Source organism: Priapulus caudatus, unplaced genomic scaffold (genome assembly GCF_000485595.1).
Source record: "Priapulus caudatus unplaced genomic scaffold, Priapulus_caudatus-5.0.1 Scaffold746, whole genome shotgun sequence".
Classification (NCBI taxonomy): Eukaryota; Metazoa; Priapulida; class Priapulimorpha; order Priapulimorphida; family Priapulidae; genus Priapulus; species Priapulus caudatus.
The window spans coordinates 141,402-157,333 of record NW_014577807.1 but is presented as its reverse complement, the minus strand read 5'-3'; the positions used below and the strand labels follow the sequence as shown (position 1 = coordinate 157,333).

The 15,932-nt window shown below is 42.7% G+C and overlaps 2 protein-coding genes across 4 annotated transcripts in view; one reads left to right on the top strand and one right to left on the bottom strand.

Annotated features, from left to right (window-relative positions):
• The first annotated feature begins 3,907 nt into the window (after nt 1–3,907).
• On the top strand, nt 3,908–7,046 carry LOC106813257 (RNA-binding protein with serine-rich domain 1-like). Of its 2 annotated transcripts, none has more exons than XM_014817345.1 (6): nt 3,908–4,052; nt 4,682–4,848; nt 5,004–5,205; nt 5,324–5,423; nt 5,746–5,887; nt 6,458–7,046. In XM_014817345.1, the coding sequence occupies exons 1-6, from the start codon at nt 3,997–3,999 to the stop codon at nt 6,685–6,687; spliced, it is 897 nt and encodes a 298-aa protein (XP_014672831.1). In that variant the 5' UTR covers nt 3,908–3,996; the 3' UTR covers nt 6,688–7,046. The 2 variants fall into 2 exon arrangements, with proteins under 2 accessions (XP_014672831.1, XP_014672832.1); XM_014817346.1 differs by having other exon boundaries at nt 3,911–4,052; nt 4,682–4,800.
• LOC106813258 (SUMO-conjugating enzyme UBC9) overlaps nt 7,046–15,932 on the bottom strand; it is a 19,446-nt gene continuing 10,559 nt past the window's right edge. For both annotated transcript variants that reach the window (XM_014817349.1, XM_014817348.1), the window contains exons 4-7: nt 14,178–14,250; nt 13,662–13,771; nt 13,260–13,339; nt 7,046–8,848 (exon numbers count right to left, since the gene is read on the bottom strand). In XM_014817349.1, coding sequence (XP_014672835.1) covers nt 8,779–8,848; nt 13,260–13,339; nt 13,662–13,771; nt 14,178–14,250 — 333 coding nt within the window. In that variant the 3' untranslated portion in view covers nt 7,046–8,778. The remainder of the gene's footprint in view (nt 8,849–13,259; nt 13,340–13,661; nt 13,772–14,177; nt 14,251–15,932) is intronic.

Genomic DNA, 15,932 nt, shown 5'->3' with positions numbered 1-15,932 from the left:
GTAGGACCAACGACCCGTAGGACCAACGACCCGTAGGACTATAGATCGGTTCCCGGCCTTGGGTTACATTATTGTATCTATACCCACTAGTATCCGATGCTCGGACGAATATCTACGTCGAAAACGCGAACACAACAGTCAACACCAATGTTCTTATCTTCTTTTCTTAATGTTATTATCTCGTGTTAATAATGTTATAATCTTAAAACATAACCTTAATTTTATTACCTGGCTATGGGAAAACCAGGTGATAAGTTTAGTGCGTTATGATAGTGATATGGCACATGCCACATGGAGCACATCATCACATCATGACACATGCTCTGGTGCGCGTGTGTAAAAATGTTTATCAATGAGCACCTTGTACCATCACAGTGACCGCAACATGATTTCCTACATAGACAGCATGAGAAAGAGACATTAATTTGAATGCGCCAAATATTTATTTAATACATATAATATTAATAGCAACAATTTTGTTACAAAAAGTTTTTCTAAAGAAATCTGTTATAGATGGCGCCACTGCATATGTTTNTTTGTGTTTAGTGAAGTTTGCGTGATTTTCATGTCGTGATGTTTTAATAAAATAAACGTGATTAAAGAGGAGAATACTGCATGACAACTCAGACAAGTGTTTTGTAATGTAGGTAAGATGTTAATAAAGCGACGGCTTTATGTATTTCTTTGATTTTCTATGTAACACGGCCGTAAATAGTCAAAAGGTTGTCGTGCATTTTGCATGTCGGAATTCACAGGTTTTGTCTATGGAAGCCTATTGGGCCCTAAAATAACATCAGAATATAAAAAATTTTAGGGCACAATTTATTGGTCTACACAGCCACAGGCACTTGGAACGTCTAAAATAAAAAAATGTAAACACGAAATGTATTTACGGTGCAAATCCACTTTAGGCACCTTAGGTATCACGAAGTGATCTACAGATTTATCTGTATCATCAACTGATGCACAGAATTTTCGTATATCAAGGAATGATGCAAAACCCCTAACCCTAACACACTTCGTGATACTAAGGAGTAAGGTTATACTTTATGACTTAGGGTTAGGGTTAGGGTTTTTGCATCATTCCTTGATATACGGAAAGTCTGTGCATCAGTTGATAATACACAGAAATCTGTGCATCACTTCGTGATACCTAAGGTGCCTAAAGTGGATTTGCGCCGTATTTACTACCAAAGGGTGCAAATCCACTTTAGGCACCTTAGGTATCACGAAGTGTAGACCGAATAATTCTGTCCCATATAACCTTTTTTTATATTTTGGTGAGGGTTATGTTGGGACAGAACGGGGTTCATTGAAATTTTGTGAGATCGCATGCAAAATGCATGCGCTGCGAATGCGGCCTGTACGCCGCTATTGGCGCGAAAAAAAACCTACCGTTCCCTTCTACATGACTTTACCTTGCTACAGATATGTGTATACATTGAATTCAATTGTTATTCACTTCTTAAAAGATTGTTTTTCAGAAACCCGCTTCAATTCACTTTCGTAAATAACATTCACCATTTTCAAACAATCAGACCAATCAGAGCGAGTGTTACAATAGCCTGGTTCTCGCTTGTATCTGTGGCGCTGCAGGAGGGTTGATAGACTCGCTCTGATTGGTCTGATTGTTTGTAAATGGCGAATGTTATTTACGAAAGTGGAATGAAGCGGGTTTCTAAAAAACAATCTTTTAAGAAGTGAATAACGATTGAAGTGAATGTATACACATATCTGTAGCAAGGTGAAGTCATGTAGAAGGGAACGGTAGAGTTTTTTTCGCGCCAATAGCGGCGTACGGGCCGCATTCGCAGCGCATGCATTTTGCATGCGATCTCATGAAATTTCAATGAACCCCGTTCTGTCCCAATATAACCCTCACCAAAATATAAAAAAGGTTATATGGGACAGAATTATTCGGTCTACACGAAGTGATGCACAGATTTGTGTGTATCATCAACTGATGCACAGACTTTCCGTATATATCAAGGAACGATGCCAAAACCCTAACCCTAAACCGACCAGGCTTTCCGACTGTTACACGTCGTAGGAGCCTGACACCCTTCCATACGAAATGCCTGGTAGCTTGAAAACAAACTCCGAATTTCGTAAATAAAACAATGTATTACCACATTTGACCTCACCTGTTACATGTTTGCAACTATCGCATCACTTCTTATACTATTACTATTTACCTCGAAATACACGTTAAAATAAGAGAATTTCGAACAGCTATACTATTTGAACGTTGTAAAACGCCGTACTGGATGTTCTTATGTCTTTTTTTGTACTGTTTGCAATGTATTTTTACATGCGAATACACATCCAACATCTTCCATCTTGGTATCTATGTCTAGCTAAATGTTCACTTGTTCGAATTATAACTCTGGCCATTGTGCCTAGCCTACTCCCGCCTGAAATATCTCGTGAAATCCTGCAGAAAATGTTCTCTCCGTAAAAATGTAAAGAGTACGTATCATCCGAAAATCCCTAACGGCGCTACTTTCGATCGATCGCTGTAGTCGTGTGTGCGTGACGTCATGCCCGCGCGCATTATGCTTGGCTTGGCGGGCCTCGAAACGGAGCTCGGAGGCAGGCAGCAGCTCATCCCGGCATGCAATGCGCCCCATTACTCGTGTATAAACAGACAGCTCGTCCTCTTTACATTTTCACGGAGAGAACATTTCCTGCAGGATTTCCTGAGATATCTCTGGCGAGAGTAGGTAAGAACAAAGTCCAGAGTTATAATTCGAACAAGTGAACATTTAGCTAGACATAGATACCAAGATGGAAGATGTTGGATATGTATTCGTGCTGTGAAGGTGTGAAATAAAGCAAGCGTCGAGCGAATTTAGCGATCAGACATTCCTACCTGCTCTCTTATTCATGTTGTTTGTGCACAGGGCGGGCGTGCGGTGTACTTGTGTGTTGCAGATGAGCATTTGAACGGCATTTACAGCAAGTTATCGGCAATAATAGACAAAATAGAGTAGAGAAACATTAAGACTGGTAGTAAATACATTTCGTGTTTACATTATTTTTTTTTATTGAGACGTTCCAAGTGCCTGTGACCCCGGCCGTAGCTCTAGTAACTATAGCTCTAGTACTGTAGCCCGCGTACAGTTGCCGCAGGGCTATAGAACGTTCTATTACGAATGCTAGGGACCAACCCGCTGACTGGCGCTGGTGCAGCGCCACCAAAAATGGCCGTTTGAAGTTCGTAAATAATTTTCGTTCACAAGAAATACCGCAAGCAGACCATTTCATCGATAGTTAGAGGTTAAATTTTAGTAGCTGATATAACTTAAGACATATTCACTTGAAATAAGAGTCATTAATTGCCTACCACAAACGTTTTATAGCAGCGACTAACCGTGAATAAGTTGGTCCCTAGCATTCGTAATAGAATGTTCTATAGCCCTGCGGCAACCGTACGTGGGCTATAGTTACTAGAGCTACCCGGGCCGTGGTCATGGACCGTTAACATAAGCCTTATCGCCAATCGGAACAGCAATGCGTCATGGGATAGGAAAAGGGGCATTACCTGCTGGACCCCGGCTATTTTCAGCTGAAAACACAAATTGTCATTCCCATCCCTGTATTTGGTAATTAATTAGACTAATCTTGCTTCAACAAACTGAAAATTCACAGAGATTATAGCTAAGACGTGTCTATATTCATCTAGATTTCTAGAAATGTAACTCATCTCGTTCGCGAGATATGATAGTTGGTACCTTTTCCTATCGCCCATAGCCGTGCGTATATTACCTATGAGCACCGATCGATGCCCCCTTTACCATCCCATCATGCTTTGCGGTGGTGCGCCATCTGGTGATATTTACCAATTAGCGATAAGGTCTATTGTCAATGTGACTTGTCATTGATTATAATTTATATGAATTATGGACATTGTAACAAATTTATTCCATATATTACAGGGCTAGAAGTGTCAGCCGATCCAGAAGTAAGACACATAAGACAAAGGAAAAGAAAAAAATGCAGACGAAGAAAGCCAGAAAAAGAAAGACATCAACTAGCAGTAGTGGTAGCAGGTAAATGTTTTGCTGACATTAACACACTAACACTAACGGCCCAAGGATATAACAAGAGCTGTCCACATTTGCACATTTCACATGTCGCACATTGCGAAAATGAATTGCGGACAGCTCTTATATCCTTGAACCACACTAACAGTTTCTGTGCCAGTACTGAACACATTTTCAACAGCAGTCTTGAATTTAAATATCTCACAGGGTGTTGGCAAGTCAGTTCAATCAGTTTTTTTTAAACTAGACTATAAATGTTATCCTTATTTTAGGGCGCGTTTGTTTGGTCGGATCCACGGATCTCGATCCAATGGATTCGACTGTTTGTTTGGTCGTATCACTTGATCTCGATCCACCGAACCTGACCCTGCTAGCGAGGTGGATTCAAACGGGATCCAATATGGCAGCCTGCGCCTCAGCCAATCACAGCTTGTTCTTTGTTATGAACCATCCCGTGATAGGACAGTGAAACGCGAACCGGTGAAAGTGAGTTTGCATTTGTTTGGTCGGATCAGGATCACATGATCGAGATCCGACGGATTTGTCCCAAACAAACGCACCCATAGGATGTTCAAAGCGGCTCGTGTTCGAGCAGTGCGTACAACATGTTCTTCTATGCGTTTACGTTCTTGCAGTTCGTCGGCTCGGTCTTCTTCGGCATCATCCAGCTCTGGCTCGAGTTCCAGCGGCAGTAGCTCCTCGTCCAAGAGCTCTGCATCTGGATCCGTGTCTCCAGACAAACGACCCGAAAAGGGTACGCTCAAACTTCTATTCTGTGCTTGTGGAGGAGTATCGTATAAAGGTGGTACGCTCCGAGGGTGAATTGGTATCATTTTACTTGTTGTTGTGATGGTTTTCATCTGTCGATAATGTACTTTGTGAGGTTTGTAACCAGTTTGTTATGATAGAGCAAGTTTTTTGAGTGTGTAGCATGAAATGGAATCGTTTGTGTTTTAGCTTCGCGTCCCAAACCAAGCAAGTCTCCTGAAGTTCGGCAGAAGGAGAAAAGTCCAGCAAAGAAGGCCGACAGCCCAAAGCACGTGGAGAAGAGTCCCGTGCCGGAGAGGAGGGAGAAACAGAAAAGTCCAACGAAAGACGAAAAGAAAGATAGACGAGAGAAGGACCGATCAAGAGACAAGCGTGAGAGGAGAAGGTCACGGTTAGTAGTTAAAAGTTTTAGGAACGAGCTAGTAACTTGTTCTCAGTTAAACAGGTTTTACGTCTGGTAGAATCTAGGGTCTTCGTATGTGTTATCACATTTTGCTCTCTTATTTCAGATCCGAGTCGCCTAAAAGAAGAAGACGCAGTCCAACGCCGAAGTCGTCAAAAATCTACATTGGCAGACTGACTAGAAATGTGATGAAAGAACATATTGAGGTACAAGAGATGTACATATATAGTCAAATGTTTCATTAGACTATCTTTCAAGACAAAGCAAATTTTAGAAGCACTTGACGATACTGCTGATACTACAAGGTTGAGACTAATTGTTCATTGCTTAGAAGTTGTCATGTCAGTTTCTTAGTTATCAGTTTCTAATTTAGAAGATATTCTTAGAAGACATCAGTTTTCTTTGCTGAAGCTCTAGAGGCTAAACCAGCGGAACCATGTCGGCTAGTGCTACCCCCCCCCCCCATTTTACATGTATTAAGTGATTGCACGCACTTCGATCTAAATGGCGTCGCAATTCCGCGCGCAGGAGATATTTTCGCCTTACGGTACGGTGAGGAGTGTCGACCTGCCTAGCGACCGGAACAATCCGCACCTCCCCCGCGGCGACGCCTACGTCGAATACGAGAAGCCAGAGGAGGCTGAGAGAGCTATCAAGCACATGGACGCGGGTAAGACCGACGATGCGTCACATACTGTATATAGATGTACAGAGATGCCAACCACTACGATTTATCCGTATTTTATATGAATTTCTATTCCTTTTGCACCACTACGACCAGTTTGTATCAAACTACGAATTTCACTGTGATAGAATTTCTTCTTCTTTTTTTGTCAATTATTGTCATTTTTTGTCAATTTATTGTCATTTTTGACTCTCAGAATGCAGGAAATTGCATCTCAGAATCAAACAAATTTCCGGGGGGCATGCCGGACCCCCCCCCCCTAGCAAACTTGGGTCAGTACGTGACCCTCGAACTACTAATTTGATGGCCAGAAACGACAGATTGCTTCAAATATGTGTTGGCATCTCTGGATGTAGTGAATTGTCCTAGGCATACAATGCACTCCCATGTCACGTTCCATGTCTATGCTGGCTAGATCTCGGTCTGTAAAATTTACCTGGTTCTCTCATTTTCTAAGCTAGATTTAGAGAAACTCGCTCTACACCCCGAATAGGGCAATCGATACAAACCGGAAAGTTGGTGGCAATGTAGCGTCTGGGTTTTTTCTCGCGTCAGGTCAAATCGACGGCCACGAGATTGTCGTCAGCATGATACTAGCACCACGGCGACCGCCGCCGATGCGCCGAAGTCCCATGCGACGCGGAGGCTGGCAGCCGAGGATGGCGCCGCGCTTCCGCCAGAGGTCGCCACCGAGGAGAAGGTCACCGATAGCGAGACGACGGTCGCGGTCTCCGGGTAGAGGGCGCCGGCATTTCAGCCGGTCTAGCTCAAGCTCTTCGCGCTAGGCGAGTTTCGTTTGCCGCCGCCATCGTTGTCGTATCATCTGTACATACATTAGACATATGTACTTACAGCACAGTATCAGGTTGGTTATAAAACATCTCCGTTTCACAGTTTTGTGACGAGTGCGAATAACTGTTTGCATTTAGAAAGCATTGGCAGCGAATTATTAATTTAAATTTATGAAACAATGTTCGAAAACTGTCCGACGAGCGTTAACAAGACCGAAGAATCATTTGTAAATACATTCCACGTGTGAGGTAGTAGTAGTGTTAGTTGTAGTCATGTAATGTGTCGCATTTTAGAGTTCGCCGATATAAGTAGAAATCAAAGCATGGCAAAAAATAAATCACAATGAAAATGATATGTACAAAATTTTTTTATTATGCTGTTTTAGCTTTATATTTTATACACATAACTATTTTACAAAACGTTTCCAGATAGAGAAATTGATTGAAAATACAGTGATGGTTTTGCATACTGTCACGCTGATCTAGAGGTTTGTTGCCACGATCAAACCGTTGACAAGAGCATCTGCGGGAGGAATGTGGCCAAGACGCGCGAGGTTAAACTTGACATGTAGAGGTTCAAATGGTATTAAGTTGGGTACCTGCTTCCTTCTATCTTCCCCCTCAATTCTCGTGGTCATGATGTCCTGTGGGCAATCGGGAGCAGTCAGTAGCCGAAAAAAGTACAGACTGTGAATCGGTCATGGTCACACTTACATTTCACGGTCGGGGAGCACCTGACACTTGTACAGCAACACTGGGGTGGTCGTGGAAAATTATCCCAGTTCTTTATACATGTGTGTGAAAACCAAGACAACAGCTACTACAGCAAAAGCCCTCGGTTCCACTGGATGCAGGAACGTTGAAGCCAATCGTAGCATTGTAATTTGCGACAACCTATCCTCACTTCGCGTCGAACGGATTGCAACCGAATGCAGATTTGGTGCACCAATACACGGACAACTCGAAAGACCTAGCGTGACTCTGACACCATCGTAATTTACACGATGCTGCATCTGAACACAGTAGTGGATGTGAAATTGTGATAAAAGCAGCAAAGTTGTTGGAGTTAACAGTGCAAGATGGAGCGCTTACCCTTATATCTATCGCTTATTGCTAATCACACTCAGCAATATGAGATTGCACTACTATCGATTCTTGTGCAAACATGCTACACCTTTCCATTGAACACTGGCACTATGGGCTGGTGCATACGACTGGTTAATGGATGCTCAACTCACTGACTATAAATGTAACTGATCTGGTGCAACGTTCATCCGATTTCCGTCAATTACAACTTTTGAGAACAGCAATACTAATTTGTACTATATGGGCCGTTGCATATAACGCGGCCAGAAAGATTACCTTTCCTCATCCACTATTGTGATAAAACGTTAACCTGCAAGATGTGGCACGTAGTAGTTAGCCGAGAGGGTAACCTTCCTACAGACAGTAGCGCCACCTCATTACAACAGAAGTGCACTGCAGCTACCATTACACCGCAGCCGCATGTATTTTTTTAATAACAACAGTACGAGTATGACAAAATACAACAGATATCAATCAAATTATTTAATAACTTATTTGACCGTGTGAGGGCCTTGCCTGCCATCTGTAAGAGGGCTTGCGAGTGTTTTTCACTCACACCCACATAACCAGCTGAGGTCAAATCTCAACAACATAAGCACTCACTCAACTCAAATCACCATCCATGATTTGCCCATATGAGCAGTCTGACTGCTGGCCTCGTGTTAGGTACAGGGTGTTGCCAGACTTTCTACACGTAACACCTCTGTATTTTTGCACCTCGCTTCCACGCCAGACGAGAAACACCAGTCAAACTCCCCGTCGAGTAAAGCACTTGGATTGAACTGTGGAACACTATGACATTGTTTGAAATCCACAACATTTAACTGTTTAAACGCAACCACGTGGGCAATGCCTACCACTGGATGAAAAATGCTGAAAAAAACCAGACGCTTACACCAAATTCATGTGTTCGCAATGCTAGGCATTGCTGAACCTTTGCTTCTGTTTTTCTCGTACACCACGGCTGTAACCCATCATGTACTCCCAATGCTGTCACCCTCATATGTCGGAGCAAGCAAACTGTTTTGCCTGTTGTCGCACTCGCTTGTCGTATTCGTTGCGATCTCGACTGGAACACACACGTTGACACCATTAAACCGTTCCTACTGAACGTACACCATATTAAGTAATAACCCATTTACTTACCGTTTTAATCTGTTAATCATAGCAGAAATAAATTCCTTTATAGTAAAGAAATCGATAAACTATACACAACAAGTGGCTACTAACTATCAAAATTAACATCAGCTGTACCAACTTTAGAATGTGCGACATAGGCGAGTATAGATGGTAATTCAAGTCCGCACGCACAGAAAAACAAGGTAACTTGTCTCGAGTGAGATAGCACACTTCATTTCACGCTTAATCAGACTATCACCCACACTCACTCATTCACTCAGACACTCATTCACTCACCCACGTTCACTCAGCAGTGCCTGAAATGAGGGCCAGCTGAAGGCCGAATTTTTTTTTGGGCCAGTAAAAATTTTGAGCCACTGGCCCAAATATTTTTACAATTTTTCATATACAGGGATGAGATTGGATAATTTAATTTTCAGCTGAAATTTTAATAGCAGAAACAGAGGAGCGCGAGCAATGCCGCAGGACCGTAGGTCACAATAGCCATGGCTAGGGGGTGGGCCTGGAGTGCTCCCCGGAATGTTTTTTAAAAGTAATGGTGCAAGTTTGGTGCAGGTTATATAGCTAGTTCTGAACACAAGTTATGAGACTCTTAGAATCACGTCTTTCAAGTTGTGGCGGAAAAGAACAACGGTATAGAACTAGGAGCAAATCGGGGGCTGAAAGATACGCGCAATTTGTTTGTAATCTAAATGTCTAGACTAGATGATCTTTTTCCTGTTTGCCACCGCCCCGGTCGGCAGTTGCATTGTTTTTTTAGCTCGGACATCAAGCCGTGCCCTTGCTGCGACGGGAGGCATTTTGAATGAGACGAAAACACAATGCGATGGAACAGATCAGCTGCATAGTCATGTACACGAACATAGCACGCAGCACATGGTAAACCGCCGGCCCCCAGGCCAGGCATGGTCGTAAGCGGCCCGCGCAAACAGCCGATGTTTTACCAACACGATTGGAAGCGATGAGCGATGTATGGTGTGCGCGTCTATTTGTAGACGATTTTATTTTTATGCCGGGTGATCGTGTCCAAATCAAAGATGTTTGATTTTGAACCCGTATAGAAGCCGATGAGGACCGATTATAAGGCGGCCGGGCAGCACGCTACATCGCTCAATTGCTGGGCTCCATCGGTTTTGCTAATGCGGCCGTGAGGTGTACGCGGCGGCGGGCCCTTTCAACGTGCGACCGAGGCTACGTCAAATGTCTGCCTCTCTACTCGCAGCCCTGTTGAACGAGGGCATTTTCTTTTCTGGTAAGGCGCCGATAGAAACAGATACCCTGTATACTTCGCTGTAAGCCTACTGTCTATCTCTACAGTCTACGAGTCAGGTGCTGTTGAGGGTTTATAATTTAAATGTTCAGTTGTTAGCGGCGTCCCTCCCAAGTTTGTCTCCAACGATTTAGACGTTTCACAAAATCGCCCTGGACTGTCCAACTCGCGGGAAGTTCCGGATCGGGAAAGAATCTCATACCCTGGCCATATAAAAAATTAACCGTTGCGGTGACTAAAATTAACGCGCTTGGCTGCCGCAGGCAGGCCCGCGTGCCGTAAGGCATCGCGCCAGTGGCTAGGGGGTTGGGCATGCCCCCCCCCCCACGCAACATTTTGACAATATTTAAGGCCATTTTCTTGCAATCATGAGGCATACGGAGTGGGCTATTCTCATGTCTGTGACACCACACCCACATTACACCATAAAGACATCACACAACACATCCAAAGATCATAACAATAACAGGATTCAACAACACTTTTTCATGACTTTTCAGAGAGCGTAAACAGTTAGGTTACTATAGTAATAATACCTGTTATTAAAAACACAGGTAAGGTAATTGGCAATTTCTCACCATTTTCACGGTGGTTTTTGTATGTTTGGCAACATACTTTTGGGGTATTTGTAGAGTCGTGGGAACATTTTTTGGAAGAGTTCATTTCGCATGGGTCTGCCACCGGAACCCGCTCAATAGCACATTGTGTTCCAGTTAATAATCCGTAAATCTCACTTCTTGCGTCAAGACAGACAATTCTCTTATCTGTATTGGCAAATGAAAGGCTTGGAGATATTGAGTGTAGATGTCCACTGGCACCCGCATAGGCACTTATGCTTTTGAGAGTCAATGATGGCTCTGGGCAGTCAGCTCTTTCCTCCGTGCAGCACCTAGAAGTCTATCTTAGCACTAACATGCAATAGCCATGATTAACACTGAGTTTCGATCCTTCAACAAGTACAGGCCACATCTGTGGGTGATGATTCGTTCCTGAATTTCTGTGAAAGTCGGGGTTTTTTGTGGCATGTGGGACGGGCATGTCTCCCGCCACGTGTTAAACCTGATTGAGCGAGGACAAACTACGGCGCCACCTTGTAGGACACGCCTGTCTAACTAGGCGTTCCATTTACCGTAGACATGCCCAAGATACAAACGCATATAGCAAACACATTATAACACGTGGAGCGGCGATGGTAGGCGGGGGGGGCTGCAAACTGAATTAAGCCCTGTCTACACTAAGAGCCAACTTTATTTGCAAACTCGAGCAACTCGAGTTTGGCGGCAAGCAAGTTTTCCGAAAGTTTGCCAGTGTGCTCAGACAGTTGACAAACTTCGGGCAAACTATTTGGCAGAAGTTTGCAGAAGTTACGTGCAGCCTTCTTGACAAGAACTAGTTTGCTCCGAGTTTGCTGAGGTTTCGGTAATACCTCGAATGCAAATGACAGTTTGTAGTCATGTGATCGCTGCAGATAGACAAACATGTGGAGCATTGAACATTGGATTCACAGTCGTACCGAGTAGTGTAGTGTCAAGTCAGTAGCGATAGTGTAAGACAGGCTCCACGAAGGACTTCTGCCAAACTTGTAACAAACCTCAGAAAAGTTTTTGGCTCCCCCCAGAGTTTGCACTAAAGTTTGCTAGTGTAGACAGGGCTATAAGCCCTGTCACAGCTAGGCAAAGTTTAGCAAACTTAGTTTGAAACTCGAGCAACTCCGAGTTCGAGGGCAAACTCGAGCAAACTCCGACAAATCCGAGTTCACTGTACTGGACTGGTGAAGTTCCGAATGTTTCAATGTCCAATGGTCTTGTCTATCTGGAGGAGTCACGATGACTACAAACTGTCATTAGTGATGTGGCCTGAGTATTTCGCAAACTCAGGCAAACTCGAGCAAACTAGTTTAGTCAAGAAGGTGCAACGGCCCTAACTTCTGCAATACTTCTGCAACTAGTTTGGCCGAAGTGTTATCACTGGTCTAACGACTGGCAAAGCTTTGGACAACTTTTCTGGGCCAACTAGGGTTTGCTCCGAGTTGCAAACTAAAGCCCTGTCTACACGTAGCAAACTTTAGGTTCAAACTCGGGAGCAAAATTCGAGCAAGACTCGCGAGTTTGCAAGAAAAGTTTTCCAAGTTTGCCAGTGTAGACAGTTGCAAAAACTTCGGCAACTAAGTTTGGCAGAGATTTGGCGAGGAAGTTAGGCCGTGCACCTTCTATGGCAAAACTAAGTTTGCTCGAGTTTTTGCTGAGGTTTGAAGGTAACTTAACCTCAGGGCCAATCAAATGACAGTTGGTAGTCATGTGATCCTGCAGATAGCCCAACATTGGATCATTGAACATTGGAAATTTCACTAGTCAGTTATCATGCCAGTGAACTCGGAGTTTGCCTGGAGTTTGCTGGAGTTTGCTACGAGTTTGCATCGAGTTTGCTGCGAACTCGGAAGTTGCTCGAGTTTCGCAAACTAAAGTGTTTGCTAGTGTAACAGGCGCTTAAGAGTTTTGCTAGTGTAGAAGGCTTCTAAAGCCGCTGTCTACACTAGGCAAACTTTAGTTTAGGTAATGCAGACGTGTTCATTCGCAAGAAACAGACTCGCGCGGGTGACGGCTATTAATAACTTGCTGGCATCTCTGATCTATACCTGAGCACGCCGGATGCAGCGCGTGGGCCGTGCCAGGCAGACGGCTGAACACAATACAGATGTGTCCAAGCGAACAATGCGAAATCGTGCAAAATTTTATACAGTGCAGACTGAAATGGCGGAATACATGAACTTGCCGCTGCGGAATGCGGAGGTTAACCTAGAATCGTAATGATTCCGCAGGAATGCGGAATGGTTGGAGACCCTACCCTGCAAACACATCGATGTTTAGTATTCTCTCATATTTCGCCAGTCGCCCAAATATTTTTCTTTGGGCCAGTGACTGCCTGGTTCTGTGCCAATTTCGGTCGCCCAAGCAAGACATTGGTCGCCATTGGCGACCTGGCGACCGTCTATTTCAGGCACTGCTCAGACACTCATTCACTCACCCACAGAAAAACAAGGTAACTTGTCTCGGGATGAAGAGAGGCTTACCAGTAAACCGTGTATGCTTCTGCCTGCGCTGGATCTTTCAGGTTGGGATCGTTCAACAGATCCTGAACTCCGAGCAGAATCTGCAATACATGAATGAGTGAATGAGTGTCTGAGTGAACGTGGGTGAGTGAATGAGTGTCTGAGTGAATGTGGGTGAGTGAACATGGGTGACTGAATGAGTGTATGAGTGAGCGTGGGTGATTGAATGAGTGATAGTCTGATTAAGCGTGAAATGACACAAAAATCCACTTAGCCATGGAATCTCGCTCACCTCACATTTCTTTGTACATCAATTTGCTTAATGAGCTCGATATGAAATTTTACTGGTACTTTTGCTACGGTATTATAGCAATTCATTCGCATTAGGCTAACAGCTATTCTACCGTCTCTCAAGGTTCAGACCTGCTTGATAGTGATGGCCGGTCTCCAGTCTTTACCCTCCTCAAGGATCGAAAGACACACTGTTCCCGACGGATACACGTTTGGGTGGAAGAGTGGCGGTTCAAATTTGCCTGGAATTGATCATGAAGTACAAGGAGTTGCTACTTCTACTGCCACCTGACACATTAACCAATGCAGGAAGAAAATGAGCATTAACAGTATATCTGAGATCAGCATTTAGTGCAGTTATCATCTTTAAATTTGAATTTATTCTCGTTTTTTTTAGTTAGTCAATCCTAGAGTACAACCTTACTTACTGCTAGGTCTCATACAATGACTCGCATTTTTGGTTCTTTGCTTAATACTTTACAATTTCCCTGATTTTATATACATAACATTAATAGGTCTGCTTATAGAACTATTATAGAACTACACATTTCAAAAACAGAGAGAAATGATAGCTGGTGAATCTAATTCATAATAAAACCAATGCAGATCACATGATTCATAGCAGTTACACCTAAAACTGCTACTTACATTTTGGAGGCGTTGAAGGATAATCATCTTTAAAGAGCATTCGGATTTTATACAATCCTCCTTCCCATGGTGTCTAGAATCAAAGTGTAATATGCTTATTGTGTGAAAAAGCTTGGCTGTGAAAATATTTCAAAGTTTATCACCACATGTCTGATAGCAATGGCTTTGAACTCATAGTAGCAGACGCATCGGGCACGACACAGCTTCAATAACCACTATTATACTTTCCATCAGGCACTATTCTACAATTTTACAATCTACCCAATGCTTCAATTAATGAAAAATACTAATGGTACTGATTTAGTGACATTTATGCAGGCATACGCTGCCTAAAAAATCTGCAGTGCTAATCTATAGAGGATCTGCAGTGCCATCTTCAGGAGCAAATGTTATTAACATGATACATGAAATTGATTTATTGTAAAACTGTAGAAACACACAGAAACCAACTCACAGAAGAGGTCAAGTGACAGGTATAATACAAACAGATAATAAAGTATAGTACACAATCCCTACCCGCCAAAACACACTTTATTTGTGTCTTGATAATTGCATACCTATATAACCTTAAAGAACTGATAATTTTAAGTCCAAATTATCTCGTCACCCGTACTAGCCATGCCGAGTTATTAGCTTAGTAACCAGCACTCAATGTTGATTTTGGCATAGTCCCAACAATAATACCTAGGACAAAACAAAATATAGGTGTGGTTACCGTTTCATGCCAAAAAAATAGGGTAGGTAGGTAGGGAAAACATTTTATTTTATTGAAACATTTTATTTACGAACCCTGTCCGAAGGATGTGCGTTGTGCCTTTTGAAGCAGGAACTGTCCAATTCATATTTTTAAATTTTTTTTAATTTTATTTTTTTACTTTAAAGTGATTACGTCACGAATTTCTAGCACCATCAAGTAGTATATTTGTGTGTTATTTGTACAAAATAAAATGTATGAAAATACAATTAGTGTTTCTGTTTACTTTTCATGCTTATATACCTTCTTTATATGCCCTAATTTGCCGGTGAAAACCGAGAGACGCCAGTATCTGAACAGTACTGGGGGAATAGTGTTAGACAACAGAAATTACCAAATCGTCTAGATTTTTTAAAATTTAACCAACGTAAAACCAATTTTATCAGGTGAGAGTTTGAGGATATATTTAGTAATGTTAGTTCGTACTTTTAATGTAAAAAATGGCAATTTTTTTTTATACAAATTTTACCATGGAAAATTCGTGACGTAGTCATTTTAAAGAAAATTGACAATAACATGTTTAGGGTCGCTGGGAATAAATAGGGTCGGTCGGGAAACGGTAACCACACCTATATTTTGTTTTGGCCCTATTAGGGAAAATTTCCAAGTGCAGCAAAGTGACAATTGCTGTCTTTACTATAACTTGGAGAGGGTCAAATACACTATATGTACTATACCAGGGTGCGAAATTAACGGGAGTCCAGAGTCAAATACTCCCTGATTTACTGTCAGACTCCCTGATTTGACATATGCAGGAGTCCGTGTGACTCCCTGAAAATTCTGCCATATTAACTAGTTCGTTCCGGAGCACGGCCTCGCGGAATTACTGTATTTGTTCTGCTAATGTCCAAAGAAAATTTGGCAGACGTACAACTGCACGAATCTTAAAAATAAGCACATGCGTTATTGTTAATATCTTAAATTTTGAACCTCAGACTGCAGACTCCCTCATTTTGCTGCGGACTCCCTCCAGGGAATAATTTTCCCGGTATCGCATCGCA

Bases quoted from the DNA above. Each gene is read 5' to 3' on its own strand.
- LOC106813257 (XM_014817345.1), top strand. From the start codon at position 3,997: ATGCAGACGAAGAAAGCCAGAAAAAGAAAGACATCAACTAGCAGTAGT. The intron at 5,206-5,323 runs GTTAGTAGTTAA...CTCTTATTTCAG, and splicing joins CGTGAGAGGAGAAGGTCACG to ATCCGAGTCGCCTAAAAGAA. The intron at 5,888-6,457 runs GTAAGACCGACG...TTCTCGCGTCAG, and splicing joins TATCAAGCACATGGACGCGG to GTCAAATCGACGGCCACGAG.